The sequence below is a fragment of the Vigna unguiculata genome, chromosome 5 (assembly GCF_037176805.1).
Source record: "Vigna unguiculata cultivar grain cowpea cultivar isolate G323 ecotype 2 chromosome 5, ASM3717680v1, whole genome shotgun sequence".
In the NCBI taxonomy this organism is placed as follows: Eukaryota; Viridiplantae; Streptophyta; class Magnoliopsida; order Fabales; family Fabaceae; genus Vigna; species Vigna unguiculata.
In genome coordinates, this window is record NC_140796.1 from 10,834,518 (window position 1) to 10,848,974 (window position 14,457).

Consider the following 14,457-nt stretch of genomic DNA (forward strand, 5'->3'; position numbering starts at 1 on the left):
ATTTTGTCACCCCTTCTACCTAGTTCAATATTTTGTGTTCTTATATAGTTTTTAAAAGTATTTTTTTTAATAATAACATTTTGTTTTGTCCTGTTCTTTAGACTTATTGGATATTTTATAAATTATTTTAGAAGAGTATCTGTAGCTTCTAAAGTTATAGCTTCAGTACATTCATTTGATTGATTATTAAACAAAAATGTAATTTAGTTATTTTCCCAGGTGACCAATAATCCTCATGTTACCACGTCCCTGGGTTCTCAATAAGGGTGAAGAAATCATGACAAGAAACAACATTAGTTGATCATCCTCTATTAATTTACAGACCAGTTTTAGGATAAAAAAAAAACTAAAAAAAATAATTGAGACACCCAAATACACTTTCCCAAAATATATCACCACAATAATTACAAAATCATATCAGATCAAAGGATCCAAAGAATACAGTAATTCAATGACCCTTATGTTTCACTATATGTAACTTCCTTTGCTTTCAAAAAATTAATTCAATGCCATCTATGTCAAGCAGCTAGTTCACATTATTGAGTCTAAACCAAGTCTTGTCCAGATTTTGAAAGAAAAACTATTTACTTACTCTTCACTTACATTTACACATGGTTCCATTGCAGGTTCTTTCAAATGACTCAAATTGAACACATACATCAGATAATTTGTCAAAATTTTGTTTCCTCATTAGAATCAAACCCCATTAATATGTACAAATTTGAAATTTGAAATTTGAGAGAAGGTACTCACCATGATTATTACCAGTTTGATAATTAGCATATCCACTTGAAGTAGAATGCAAACTTGTTAGCCAAAGGAACATTCTATTCTTTGTTAAAAAGAAAAGAAAAACTTAATAAAATATATTTAGAAAGTGTAGACATCATCCTTTGGTATTTCCACTATCCTATCTGATTTACCTTCGGCAAATCTATCAAACTGGTCCGTTTCTGGGACACTTAATGTACTTCCACACTTACCCTTCAACCTACATTGTACCAATCTATCAACAGCGTTAACTTTCTTAACAACTAGAGAAAGTAGCTCAGCTGCTTCGTCTAAAAATTGAGCTCCTGCTTCAGTTGCAACCTCTTCGCTGTGAAACTTTTCTAATTCTGAAAATAATCGCATGGCATTCTCAGCTGCGACATCCAACCTACCAAGTGCATCCTTGCACACGGGTATGGTTTCTCCCTGTTCACTCTCTTTATCAACTGAATTTTCTTTGACTGGGAATTTTATTAGTTCACATGTTGATTCCGCTGAAGGTTCTGAATTCTTGATGTCCTACCATAGGGCATTTAGATTAGCAAACATTTCAGCTAAGTCATTTCAAAGATCTCTTGCGGGATCAGTGTGCATATAATATATTAAGGAAACAGATTTATGGTTCTAGTCTGACAATAGTATATTTATGATACCAGTTTAAAAAACCTAAAGAACTATGTTACTATGTGGACTCAGCAATGCTCACTGAAACATGACCCACATAAGGGATGATTGAAAGAAAAATAACCTTCCATTTACTATCAATCCTAATATTCTTCAAAGAGATTTTTATCATGTTCCGATTGCTAAAGGGATGGCATGGTTTTATAATAAGCCTGTATAAAGCTCCCATACATACCTGTCCCGAAGAATCTCTCACTTCCTCAATTTCCTTCACCTGTGAGGATCCGTCTTCTGATATAATATGAGTAGCACCTTCATCCTTAGAGCTCTTTCTAACACTTGTATTCCCAACAGGACTGCTAAACAGTTTCTTCAAATCCCCTGGGTAATCCCATTGCACTGTATATCTAGCAGAAAACCTTCTAACTAAAGACTTCCTTGACTCTGCCTGCACAGATAACAAACTGGGTAATATTAAGAAAATGAAGTTACAGACTCAAGAAAATCTAAGCAACTGTCGTCGAAATCAATTATAAGATATCTAAGTCCTTAAGTTTTGGAGCAATTACACCTCATATAGGTAATCTTAATTTCCATAATTTGTCACATTTCCTCAGGAAGACTTGGTAGGTACCTATATTTTTTCATTTAGGATAGCACGATTTATTAGAAGAAAAAAAACAGAAATGTGACTATATCAATGTTCACTATCCACTTGACATTTATAATGATTTTCCCAATAAGATAATGAATGACATGTTAATAACTGACAGGTATTCATCCATCCATTGGTTGAGGACATCAAGAGACTATTATAGAGTACATTTTCACTATTATATTATGAATTCCATAACAGCAAGCTTACAGTGAATTTCCCGACAAAAGTAGGACAAGAAATCATGAGATTTATTCAAGGTTGAAGAAACAAGACTTGTTTGTTTTTTAATTCCTTCTTTACACTTCAGAAGACAACACCAACCTTGCGCGTATGTGATAAGCTACCAAAATGTTGCTTAAACATGTCACTGTCTTCTTCAGATGGTAGACTGCCCAAATTACCTTCAGTAGTTGTTTTTGACACACTTCCAGATTCACTCAAATACAACTGCTCTGCTTTACTCTCAGAAACTTCTTCAGAACACCAAGAAACATCTTTATTATTGCAACTAACATTTTGGTCTGGAGCAACATCCATCTTTTCATTCTTGCTAAGCCCAAAGGAGTTCTGGTCCTCACTAATCACAGCCCTATGTTGTCCTGGAACAAACCATTATTCATAAGGTTAAAGCATACTTTTTTATATGTTAATTGTTATGGGTTTGTTTTATTGAAATTATAGGGTTTTAGATATTGAGGAAGGAAATTGAGCGAAGAGAATTTGAATGATTTTCTACTTATTATGTTGCTAAGATCATAAAACTCATAGCTCTAACCTTTATTTCTACCAATCATATCCTAAACAAATCACTAGTATCAGAAAAATATGAAAATAGAAACACTTGTACTAAGAGAATCTCTAAGATACCCAATTAAACTTCAAAGGAATTTGGTTGACAGAATTGGTCTTCTAAGCTATCATAATAAAGATGAAAATTGAGAAAAAAAAAAATTATGTGGGAACAAGCGTTCAACTTACTTATATTCAAGGGAATCTTTGTAAACTTTGTCTCACACAAATCAAGCATCTCAGGGGAAGAAAGCGCTTCCGTACAAACAGTGTAAACAGAGTGCCAATGGTTGTGTAACGGAATGTTGCTGAAATTGTAGTGACTTCATGAGCAAACAGATATCCCATCACCAAAAGTCCATGATTGAGATTTGAGACTCAAAACTTACCTATAAGTTCCTCCAACAACAGTATCAGGCGATGGAGAAGCATTACCGGATGGAATTTGAACTTGGGTGGACAAAGGAGAAAAAACCTAATCATCATAAATTCAAGAGATATTAGACACTTAGTCAAAATACTAACACTGCTGTGTTGTTATTAAGGAGTTAAGAGGCTTGTGTGTCATAGCACCTGTAAATTGGACACCAGTACAATAGACTTTTAATGTTTTAAACGTTGGCACTCTAACAGGATAAGCTTCAACTAGAGTTGGCTGGGCTCTCATTCGATGCCATCGTGACAAACATAGATTTTCACCCAAAAAAGTTATCCATAGACGTAGCTTTGGGCTTAATTGTTAAACCAAAACAGCAACAACAACGATCTGGTGCATATACAGATTACGTAGACACTTCAATTACCAGATATTGATTGACAGTGACTCAATTTCCTCTCCAACAAATGACTAGGAACCCCGGACAACTAGCTTAGCCCAATTTCATTACAAGGAATTACTTCTTTTGGACATTCCAAAGCTGAATGTGCACTAAAACACCAGCTCCAACCAAAAATGATTAACTTGTAATAGATATAGTTTATTTAAGTACAGATTTCCAAATTTCAAAGAGGTTTACAATAAGATATACACAAGCTTCTGAATCTTCAAAAATATTACTATGGTAGGAGCGCTCAGCTATATATATGTATATATATAAATAGATGAATTGTATATGTATATGTGTATACATTGAAGAGTGCACATACCTCTGACGAAGTGAAATTAAGATTCTTGCAGACACCATTTGAACGCGTCACTTTTGCTTGTGCCCATCTGGGAAGCCTTGAAACACTAAATTTAAAAGATGAAGCCTCTCTATGACTGGTCTCAGGATAAAGCATTCCATCCCCATGTTGGCTGTTGTTCATCATTGACCAAACACCATCAGGATTGATCTTGGAGTGCTGGAATTCTTCATTGCAAAAGGATAGACAACCAAGAGAGGGAGGCTGACTAGAGCTTCTTGGAGACAATGGATTGTTTCTTTCCATTACTCTCTCCAATATTCTAGAAGACAATGAAGCAGGCAATTTCCACACAAAAACACAACCCGTACCATCCACCTGAATATTGATAGGTTGATTAACAAATGCCGTTGATCACTAAGGACAGGACATCAATATCTTAATTTTTTCCAACAAGATGAAAATGAACATATGCATAACTGACTACCCAAAAATAAATAATCAAATGAATTATAAAGCATTCACGTTAAATTGCATATTGTTAACTCAAAGAAATGAAGAAGAAATCGACAGTAAGTGTAAAGGAAGCTCACCGAAACTATATGCTTGCAATCAGGTAAGAAGATGACACCAGTAACAATTTCAGCATGCCATGCTGCCTTCGCAGCCATCTTCCCTGTGACCAAGTCATATATGCATATGGACTTGTTAGAGAATGAGCAGACCGCGTAACTGCAGCTTGGGTCCATTATAACCTGTTAACAAAATTACCTTCAGGTAAAGAAGGTTAATATCAGCAATCACTTTCTGATAATGAAGCTCACCTTTATAGGTTCTCCAAAATTTTTATCGTGGTTGTGCGACTTAATTAGTTTCTGAGCAGCCATGTCAAACGTCTTTATCTTCTTATCCTATAAGATAATAATATTAGTACTCAAGTGCTGAATCCATAAATTGAGTGATAATCTTATCAAATTGAGACATGAATAAACTAATTGTTAAAGAATTCACGAGGAAGGTCTTCCACAACAGGAGCAACCCTCCTTGAATTTTGATGATTTTCAATGTTGACATCATCTATCTCACCTGCCCAACAGTGACAACAGTCTCACATGTCAGATCCACAGCCATGTCATAGACAGTTCCACGTTGTAAAGCCTTTTGGCGATGTTGTTGCAAAATCTTATAACCATCATCTGCTATTACCACATCTCGAAGAACCAGGAAACTGTGAAAGAAGGATTATGTTTTTGTTAATCATAGAGGAAATCATTCAGTGTCATACAAACAATGTTAGGTTCACTGATTATTGTATATTACCAAGTAATTTAAAAACAGAAATATAACGGTCAAATAGAATAAGTATAAAATCATCAAAGGGTAAAACTTAATAAAAAAATTAATTATTCTATAAAAATTTGTTGACGTTTCTACCCAAACCATAGGCTACCTCAAACTGCAGATTATATGGGTCTGTATTAGGCATCTACGAAACTACTTCATAGAGAACTATATTCAAATTATCGAGGAATGAATTGTTTGTCTCAAATGGTCTTTCTTCAAAACAAATTAGAAAGAGGATAGAAGCAGGCAAGGGATATTTTATATTTCTTTTAACTGCCTGCAATACAAACTTTCTGAACATATGTTTGAGTGCAAAAATTACTTTTCAGTTTCTGTCTTTCTCAGATTCATTTTTAAAGTTGCTGGATCAGCTTTCAGATCAACTGAATACTACAATCCTATATTACTTTGTAATTTGCATGCAGAAATAAAGCTAAAAGTTTTATTATTTAAATTATAACAATACGTCCGCGCATTATTAATGTAAAATTAATGCAATTTTTTAAACATGGAATGCATTGTGCCAATATATATCAAGTAGAGTACATAGAAACCAATTAAAAGTTTCCTTCACCTGAATTTACAAGTTCATAGCCAACCAATCTATCAGCCATCTCATTATTGATATGTCAATAAGTACACAAATACAAAAATAAAGAACTGTAATTTGTTTTGCGTCTAAGATCGTCTTTCCAGTTTGACTCCATTCAAGTAATATTCGTTAATTGAAAGGCACTACTAGACACTATTTCACAATTGCAGTCGTTATTCCCAAGAGAGTGGTAATGCTTAAAGTAAATATGTTTAAATTTTTCTTCCTAGATATTCCCAAGACATTAAGGTGAAAATTTTCAGTTTTCCTTTGTTCAACTGTAAGGAAGAATTTACATAGTCCCTCTTTTCTTTCAAGTGTGTTTGATATTGTGATGCCAAACCTACTAGCATACCTGTCAGCACTACAACTGAGGATCCTGCAACCGTTGCTGCTAATTTTGATGGAAGTCACTGCAGCTGAATGATCATCAATGCTGTCAATAAGATCAAAATTTCTGCCACATACAATCAAAAAGTCATTGAAATGTATAACCAACCAACTAGGTTATCCTTACAAATTGCAGAAACACACCTTTTCACATCATAGAGATGGATCATACAATCTCGTCCCCCTGAGGCAAGAAAATAATTGTTTTTCACAATTTCCTTAGATATATCTTGGGTGGACAAGGTGAAGCTTAATGTAAGAATCTCCCCATCATGAGCACCCTGAAATATTGTGCAGGATATAAATGACCGTATAAATGTTGTGAAGCTTCAAATACGGTTTTACTGCACAATAATTTCTAAAAAAAAAAATCATGTGCCTGAGCTCACCTGGAAACATGTGTAATCCGATGTTTGAAGGTTGTATATATGAAGGTTCCCTTTGGAATCACCAGCAGCGAGATAATTTCTATCTGAACTAACAGCAAGTGACCGAAACTCTCCATTTGTAACATCTGCCTTAACTGCATCACGTTCAAATGTCCCAGCAGTTACTGCAGCAATAAAGAAGAAGGGCACAACTTGTGAGAACTAAATAACTTAAAAGAGGAGATAATTGTAATTTTTTTCTAACAATCAAGTTACCTAAACATGAAGAACTCAATAGTTCAGTCTTCATATCTTCAGCATCATTTGAGAAATCAGATTGCAAAGCAATATCCCAGATCCTGATTGTACCATCAGTAGAGCAAGTTGCAAAAGAAATCCCCCCCAAACAACCTCTAGCAGTGCACGCAAGAGATGGATCATGCATGTTTTCACAACATAGATTCTTGATATCCCATATGCATGAGGAATGTGAAACAAGCACATAACACTTTGTGACCTGGAAAATAATGACAATTTGTTTCCCATTGCAGATTTGTCAACACCTTGTGGCCAAGAAAATATGGGGAATAAAGCTTGCTGCATCATATAGTAACTTACAAAAAAAAAGACTTGAGTACCATGAGCTTAATTAATCTAATATGAATTATAACCGATTTATAATAAATCAAAAACTATTGTAGAATGATTGTTGGGTGTTGTATGTTCACAAGAGTTGTTTATAATCACATAGTAGGGCACGATAGAATCAGTCATAATACATAGGAATAAATTAGACCCTAAACTATGGTAATTGCATCCCTAATTTCTAGTAACATAACAACTATTAAAACATTGAACATGTTAAATATACTATTGAAAAGTCATAATAACAAACATATTACATAAAACATCTACCTGATTCACATCATGGATGTCATAGATGTAGAGACTATGATCTCCGTAAACAACAACTGTATAGAAAATATAAATACATCAGTGCACAACACAAGATTATGTTAAATAGAATTAGTAAAACAAGTAGAAGATTTAGCAATCACCAATCTTTTCTAAGGCCGAAAACTGACAGGCAATTGCATCAGGCAGGGCAAGTAACTGTTCAGTAGGCTGCTCTGGAACTATAGTGTTACTAACTAAATTGCTTCCTTCAAGTAAGTTTTTTGTCTTTGAATACAATATACTACCCACGTATTCTAGAGAGATGGGGTTGAGTAATTGGACTGTTCCATTATTGCATGCACAAGCAATTAGCTTTGCTGATGCTGATAATGCAAAAGCTTTTCGAACCTGAAAATGAGAATTTGGGAATAATGAAAATTTCAAGGAACTAACAGTCTGACACCATAATAAATCCTCAAACTAGTAGCAACTCATAATTAACTTTAAACTAATACAGTTCATAATGGCATGATCATCTTAGAAAGTACAAACAACATAAGAATGTAAGTCTTGTGCTTATATTATAACATCATTCACTACCACATGCGAAATATAGTTTTAAGTCCCTACAAATCTGTTAAAACATAACCTTTAGCATGCTAAAGACATATTACAAAAATGAGAGGACATGGACATACTTTCAAGGTCACAGACTTTTCAACCGACATCCCAGAATTAATCAGGTATAAAATGCCTGTAAAAAGAAAGAAAACGAATAAGGCACAAAATGCCAGTAAAACAGAAAGAAATGAAATTGTACTACTATCAAACTCATCATGGAAATCCAAGAAACACGAATGCCTTAAAATCTTAACAAAATACAAATTCAATCATAGACTCTCTGAACTGAATCAAACCTGAATCAGTCAATGTATATATGGGAAAGCAATCACCAGCTTTTTTACAATTATCATAGCCATTACAACACCACACAGAACTGATAGATGTAACAGAGCTTGCTTTATGAATAGAAAGATTGACAGGCTTTTCATGTATTGCTAATGATGTACTCTTTCTCAACCCTTCATATAGTTGAGTCTTTCTAGAAGATCCAAGTATCCAGAATTTCAGGTGCTTCTTCCCAGAAGTTACAAAAAAATTTCCATCTGATGAGAAGCTAATACTTGAAATTGTAGAACAAGAAGTTGCTTGAAGCTTTGTTATCAGCTCACCACTCCGCCAGTTCCAAACGTACATATATCCTCCAACAGACACCAGATGTTTACCTTGGACAGAATACTACATAATGAGTAAGAAGCAGTGAATATATAAAATTAAAAGCAAGCATATGGACTGTAAAGTGTAACCAACCTTTCGGTGAGAAACAGATGCATGTAACTCCATGTAGATGGCCTTTCAATTCAGAGACAACAGATAAAGTAAAAGAATCCCACACTAGTACTGATGACTGGTTTCCTGCCTGCAAAACATGTGTTATTCAATTATTTCCAATATTTTCCATATCCACACTAGTATTGTTGAATGAGGAACGCTCCAGTAATGCATTAATAAAGTTCATTTAATGAAAGATATAACCGTGAAAAGCATGTTTTTTATTGTAATACATCAATTTCTGTAAAATTCTAATCATAATGGTTACTAAGTGATTGTGTAAAAATTCCAGCGTTGACCCACTAGCTAGCCTTACCTATTACCAGTTCAACCCCATTGAACCATTTAGATGCAAAACACACCAATACCTAGCCTCTTTCATATGCATATGTTCAAATATAAATCATATCATCTATGGTGTTTAAATTTTGTAAGATCTCACAAAATTAGAAGAAAATAATTCTCTCTCTCTTATTCAGTCTCTTTGCAAGCATTTGATACATACACAAATTGATTGGATAATTTTGGAAACAAGCACAAGCCTGTATTCTAGGAAACAAATCCCTGAGATTATGGAATTGATATGCCAGTAATAAAAACAAGATACAACCAATATATAAAATTAAAACCTAGTCAGAAACTTCCTAAAATATCCCAACAGAATAAAATCTAAAACTTCCTAAAATATCTCAAACACTTCCCCTCAACCTAGTCAATAAGTGTTCTCCATTTCCAACTTCGATATAATTTTCTCAAAGTTGTTAATGTTCAACCCCTTGGTGAGTATGTTTGCAAGTTGTCCTTGAGTAGACACATATGGGGTGCAAATCAAGTCATTGTCAAGCTTATCTTTGATAAAATGTTTGTCCACTTCAATGTGTTTAGTTTTATTATGTTGTTCTGAGTTGTAAGTTATGTTGATTGCAGATTTATTGTCACGATATAACCTCATAAGTTCATCCCATTTTATCTTTAAATCTTCCAGTATAATCTTCAGCCTTAACAATTCACATATTCCTTGAATCATTGCTTGAAATTTTGCTTTGGCACTAGATCTAGCAACCACGTTTTGTTTTTAACTCTTCCAAGCTACTAAGTTTCGGCCAAGAAAGGTGCAATATCCAATATTTGACTTCCTATAAATATCTGAACCTACATAATAAGCAATAGTATATGCCTCAAGACTAGTATTCTTGTTTCTTTTGAAAAAAAAATCCTCTTCCTAGTGTCCCTTTCAAATAGTGGACAATGCTAAGAGAAGCTTGTAAATGTGTTTCCTTTGTTTGACACATAAATTGACTGACCAGACTCACTACAAAAGCAATATTTGGTCATGTAAGATAGAATAGAAGTAAAAGAGAAGAAACATAAAAATGTTCATTGGGATGGATAGATATAAACAAAGTAGATAAAACGAGTAATGAAATCAGTGAGGCATACGACAACTCCATACACTAAAAAGCAAAACATGTATTCATCAATCTTATTTGTTCAGGGTATGCTCACAGTACTTGGGAGAGGAGGACAAAATTTCCATTTTGAGTAAATTTATGTATAAAACATTGATGTATGTAATTCCACCAAAAAGCTTAAGGTTTTGGAAAAGTTGGTTCATAACAACCCAATGACCATCTAGTCAGAGTTCAACCCTTACTTACCTATTAATCTAAATAAATGTTAAAATTGAACGCAAAATAAGTCCCACAAACTGCCCACACTTCAAACCCAAAAGGCTGTTTCATGAGAGGGCTTGTTAGACATAAAACCATTCCTATGTGAACGGTAAGAGTAAGTTCATGACTTATTTAATTAAAGGACAAAACTTGACTAAAGCTTCTTAGCTTCGTATAATGTTTTTCTCAATAAAAACATAGGATAAATATACTTCTCTCCCCTCATGAGATGAAATGTATTACATTCGGTCCATTTTAAAGTAAACAAACTTGTTGAATTTAAAGGGGCTTTACACAAAGATAGGACAATATGGTTTAGAGAGACTTTAGGGAAGGAAATGGGAAAGCTTTACCATTCAAGAGAATGCAGTGCATAGGCTATGCAAGGCATCAACACATATAGCCTCTTAATAGATTCTTGGGTTAAAATTAATTGAGTACAACTTTATAGACACGAATACCCAAAACCACTAAATCCATTTGATCATGAGAGACAAGAAAATACTACTTCCTATGTACATGTACTATTATCATTTCCTTGGAAAAACCTTTTAAGATGGTGAGCCACTATGAACTAGACTCTTAGGCAAATTTTTCCTCTCTATGCAACTTTTACCATCGACTGTCATCAATAACTGGTTTTCATTTGAAAACTTCATCCAAACAAATTATTTTGTCTTCTACAAGTTTCAATGTCATGAACCAGAGAAAATAACTGTCCCCAACACTAAAATGGATTAAAGTATAATATATATTAATCTCTGAAAAGAGCGGAATGTAATTTAAAAAGTAGATGTGAGGGCAGGTAATTTAATAATCTACATAGGGAAGGCAGTGTAATATTTCAAAATCATAATTTGATAATACTCCAACTACGAACAGATTCCTCAAACAGTTTTCTTTTTCCTATAAACCCAACTGAAATGAAAATTTTAAGCTGCACCAAACACGCTTAAAAAAGAATGACGTGGTGGCTAAAAAACTGATATACACATCAACTTAAATTAGACAACAGCACCACAAGCACATAAAGATTGTTATCTGAGTTTAGTCTGTCAAATTCCACGTTCAAATAAATTGGCACTAAGTGAAGTTGTCCACCAGATATATAAGCCACACTCCAAGAGTTGAGGGAGGTGATGTGGAACTTCCCAACTTTGTCGATCAAATTTCATCTTACAGACAATTACCACGATAAGCGATAGACTTTGATACCATGTCAGATTTCATCTTAAAACTAATTGGTGTTAAGTGAAGTTGTCCGACATATATATAAGTCGCACTTCAAGAGTAAAGGCAGATGATGTGGAACTTCCCAACATTGTCCTCTCAACCAAATTGGTTGTGGCACAAGAAGTAGTGGCTTGCGACTTTTAACCAAGTGGCTCAGTCAAATCCTGAAAATATTACTGTGTATGAAATAAACCATACTCTAAGAAGAATACCCACATTATGTGCGTTCAAGGTCCGTGACGGTGTTAGTCATTGCTTCCAGTGATGAATAATCTATATTAATACCATGGTTACAAAAAAAAAAATAATAATAATAAAACTGTGTCCTCTCTATAAATGAGAGATTGTTAGGTAACCATATAATCATTTCTTGCTCATTTTTTTAAACATTTTTATCTAACAATTTAGAAATAAAAAGCCATCCCATTTCTCAGTCAAACTCCTCAATCCAATTTCAAACAAACCCTCAGACATCTAATGGAATATCATCAAATATTATAAAGAAAATAAAATCAATATACTCAAGAATTGTAAAATCAATAAAAAAAATGTCAGTTCACCATTAAAAAGCGCCATCCTCGCGCTAATTCAACAAGACGAACCTATTTTATTTATAGGGTCTGGAACTTATTTCAAATTGGTTACTATGTGAAAGCGCAGAGCAATAATATTAAAACCGAGCTATGAGAATTAACTCTTACCTCTCCAGCGGCAACAAAGCGCCCATCTCGTGACAAAGCTACACAGCTCAAAGGCTTTGGCATTCTATTAGACACCATGAGGTGTGACTGAGTGCCCAAATTCATGTCATACATCACCACCACGGAACCTGCCAAATAAGCACATTTGGAGCTCAAGGCATTTGAAGCTAACCCATTGCTGTTCTTTGTTGTCAACCCAATCACCTCCTCCAAAACCAGCTGAAAGGGGGTGAAAGTGACAAACATCAGGAACACTGAGAGACGCGATTGTGCATTGGTTATGAGAAGTAAAAAGAAATCACGATCCAATTTGCAAATTATGCACCAAAATTTAACTTAACTCGACGTTTCAGCTCATATTGTTACGGAAACAAACAGTGTTAAGGTTTATAATCCTCAAAACCAAGATGCATATCACTCAGAAAAGTTCAAACATAAGTAGCACTCGAACAGCAATAACGCGTTGATTTGGGGGACAAAACACTACTATACTAATACTACGCACTACACAAATTTACCATGAATCATATTTTGTTAGTTTAAGTGGCCAAGAATTCAATTCTCTTTGAGCAAGGTCCCATTTTTTAAACTTTTATGCGAAACAAAAAAACACAAAATCATTGAACCGATAAACCTTTTCCTTCCACGGCTTCTAGTTCAATTGACAAACAAACAATTCTTAGGGTTTATAGTTCATAATTCAAAAGACACATTGTTACATAACACCCAGAAGAGTCATTACAAGTGAATTGGGCTTCAAAGTCACTACTCATCATTCCTAATTAATCAACTAACAGCTCCTAGCTCGACTTCAAAAGTGTGTGGGCTTAGTAGGTTGGAGAAAAAAATGAACTTTGTTTTGAAAATGAATCAATAAAATGAAACCTTTGTGACTGGGTCGGGTTTGTTGAGTTTGCGAGTGGCCTTCATTGTTTCAGGAGAACGTTGGAATCCTCAGAGCATCTTCAGCTTCACCAAGCTTTCATTGCATGCTATCACTCAATTTTGAGTGATAAATGGAGAAGAGAGAGAAGCGGGAATTTCGTACGAACTAGTTTGAAAGCTCGTACGGAACTTTTTTTTTTCGTTTTATCTGTATTTTTAATAAAATGATATAATTATTATTATATTCAAATAAATAAGTTTTAAATATATATATATATATATATATATATATATTGAATTGTTATAGTTATTATATATAATAAATAGATGTAATATCGAAAATGAAAAGTTTAATAATTTAAAGGAATAGTTAAATAATTGTATTATTACATTGTAACATATTTAATATATTTTTATAGGTAGAATTTGAATATTAAAATGTATAATAATAATTAAATTGATGTATGATTATGAGTTCAAAAATTAATTTAGGTAATATTCAAATAAATTAATAATTGAAATAAATATTTGATATAATTAAAAATTAAATGTTGTTGAAATGTAATAATAATCTATGTTGAATGTAATGATTGGTATAATCTATAACTATATATAAAGGGGATTCCCTCTTTTGTGTCCACATTTCATAATTCCAACTTTACCCTTTATAATTTAATTATTTATTAAATTTTTAAAAATTAATGGTTATTTGTATAAGTTTTTATAAAATTATTTACTTATCTCCTTTTTCTTTTTTTCTCTTACTATTCATCAACAGTTATTTTTCTCTTATTTTCTCCGTACATTTTATTTTATTTTTTATAAATATACTTTTATTTTATTTATTAACTTAATAACATTACAACATCATCAATTATTAATATAATTCAAAAAAATGTGTACACACAGGCGCGATAGCGCCTGTGTTTACACTAGTTGTTATAATGAAGAATGTAATTATTATAATAAATATAAATGGTAAAATAATGATAAAATAATACAATTTTGAAATTTA

The 14,457-nt window shown here is 33.3% G+C and overlaps 1 protein-coding gene across 3 annotated transcripts; it reads right to left on the reverse strand.

The window, feature by feature from the left end:
* Positions 1–667: 667 nt before the first annotated feature.
* Positions 668–13,610, reverse strand: LOC114184053 (Transducin/WD40 repeat-like superfamily protein). Of its 3 annotated transcripts, none has more exons than XM_028071289.2 (20): positions 13,443–13,591; positions 12,558–12,776; positions 8,930–9,038; positions 8,476–8,844; positions 8,257–8,312; positions 7,720–7,966; positions 7,577–7,632; positions 6,938–7,178; positions 6,683–6,846; positions 6,438–6,574; positions 6,259–6,360; positions 5,054–5,195; positions 4,792–4,878; positions 4,561–4,722; positions 3,989–4,345; positions 3,232–3,317; positions 3,032–3,150; positions 2,375–2,652; positions 1,631–1,843; positions 668–1,290 (listed from the first exon to the last, which is right to left on the reverse strand). In XM_028071289.2, the coding sequence occupies exons 1-20, from the start codon at positions 13,485–13,487 to the stop codon at positions 871–873; spliced, it is 3,609 nt and encodes a 1,202-aa protein (XP_027927090.2). In that variant the 5' UTR covers positions 13,488–13,591; the 3' UTR covers positions 668–870. The 3 variants fall into 3 exon arrangements, 2 of the variants coding, with proteins under 2 accessions (XP_027927090.2, XP_027927091.2); XR_014994996.1 differs by having other exon boundaries at positions 1,042–1,290; positions 2,455–2,652; positions 13,443–13,610; XM_028071290.2 differs by lacking the exon at positions 13,443–13,591 and having other exon boundaries at positions 8,476–8,857; positions 12,558–12,697.
* Between the last annotated feature and the right edge of the window lie 847 nt (positions 13,611–14,457).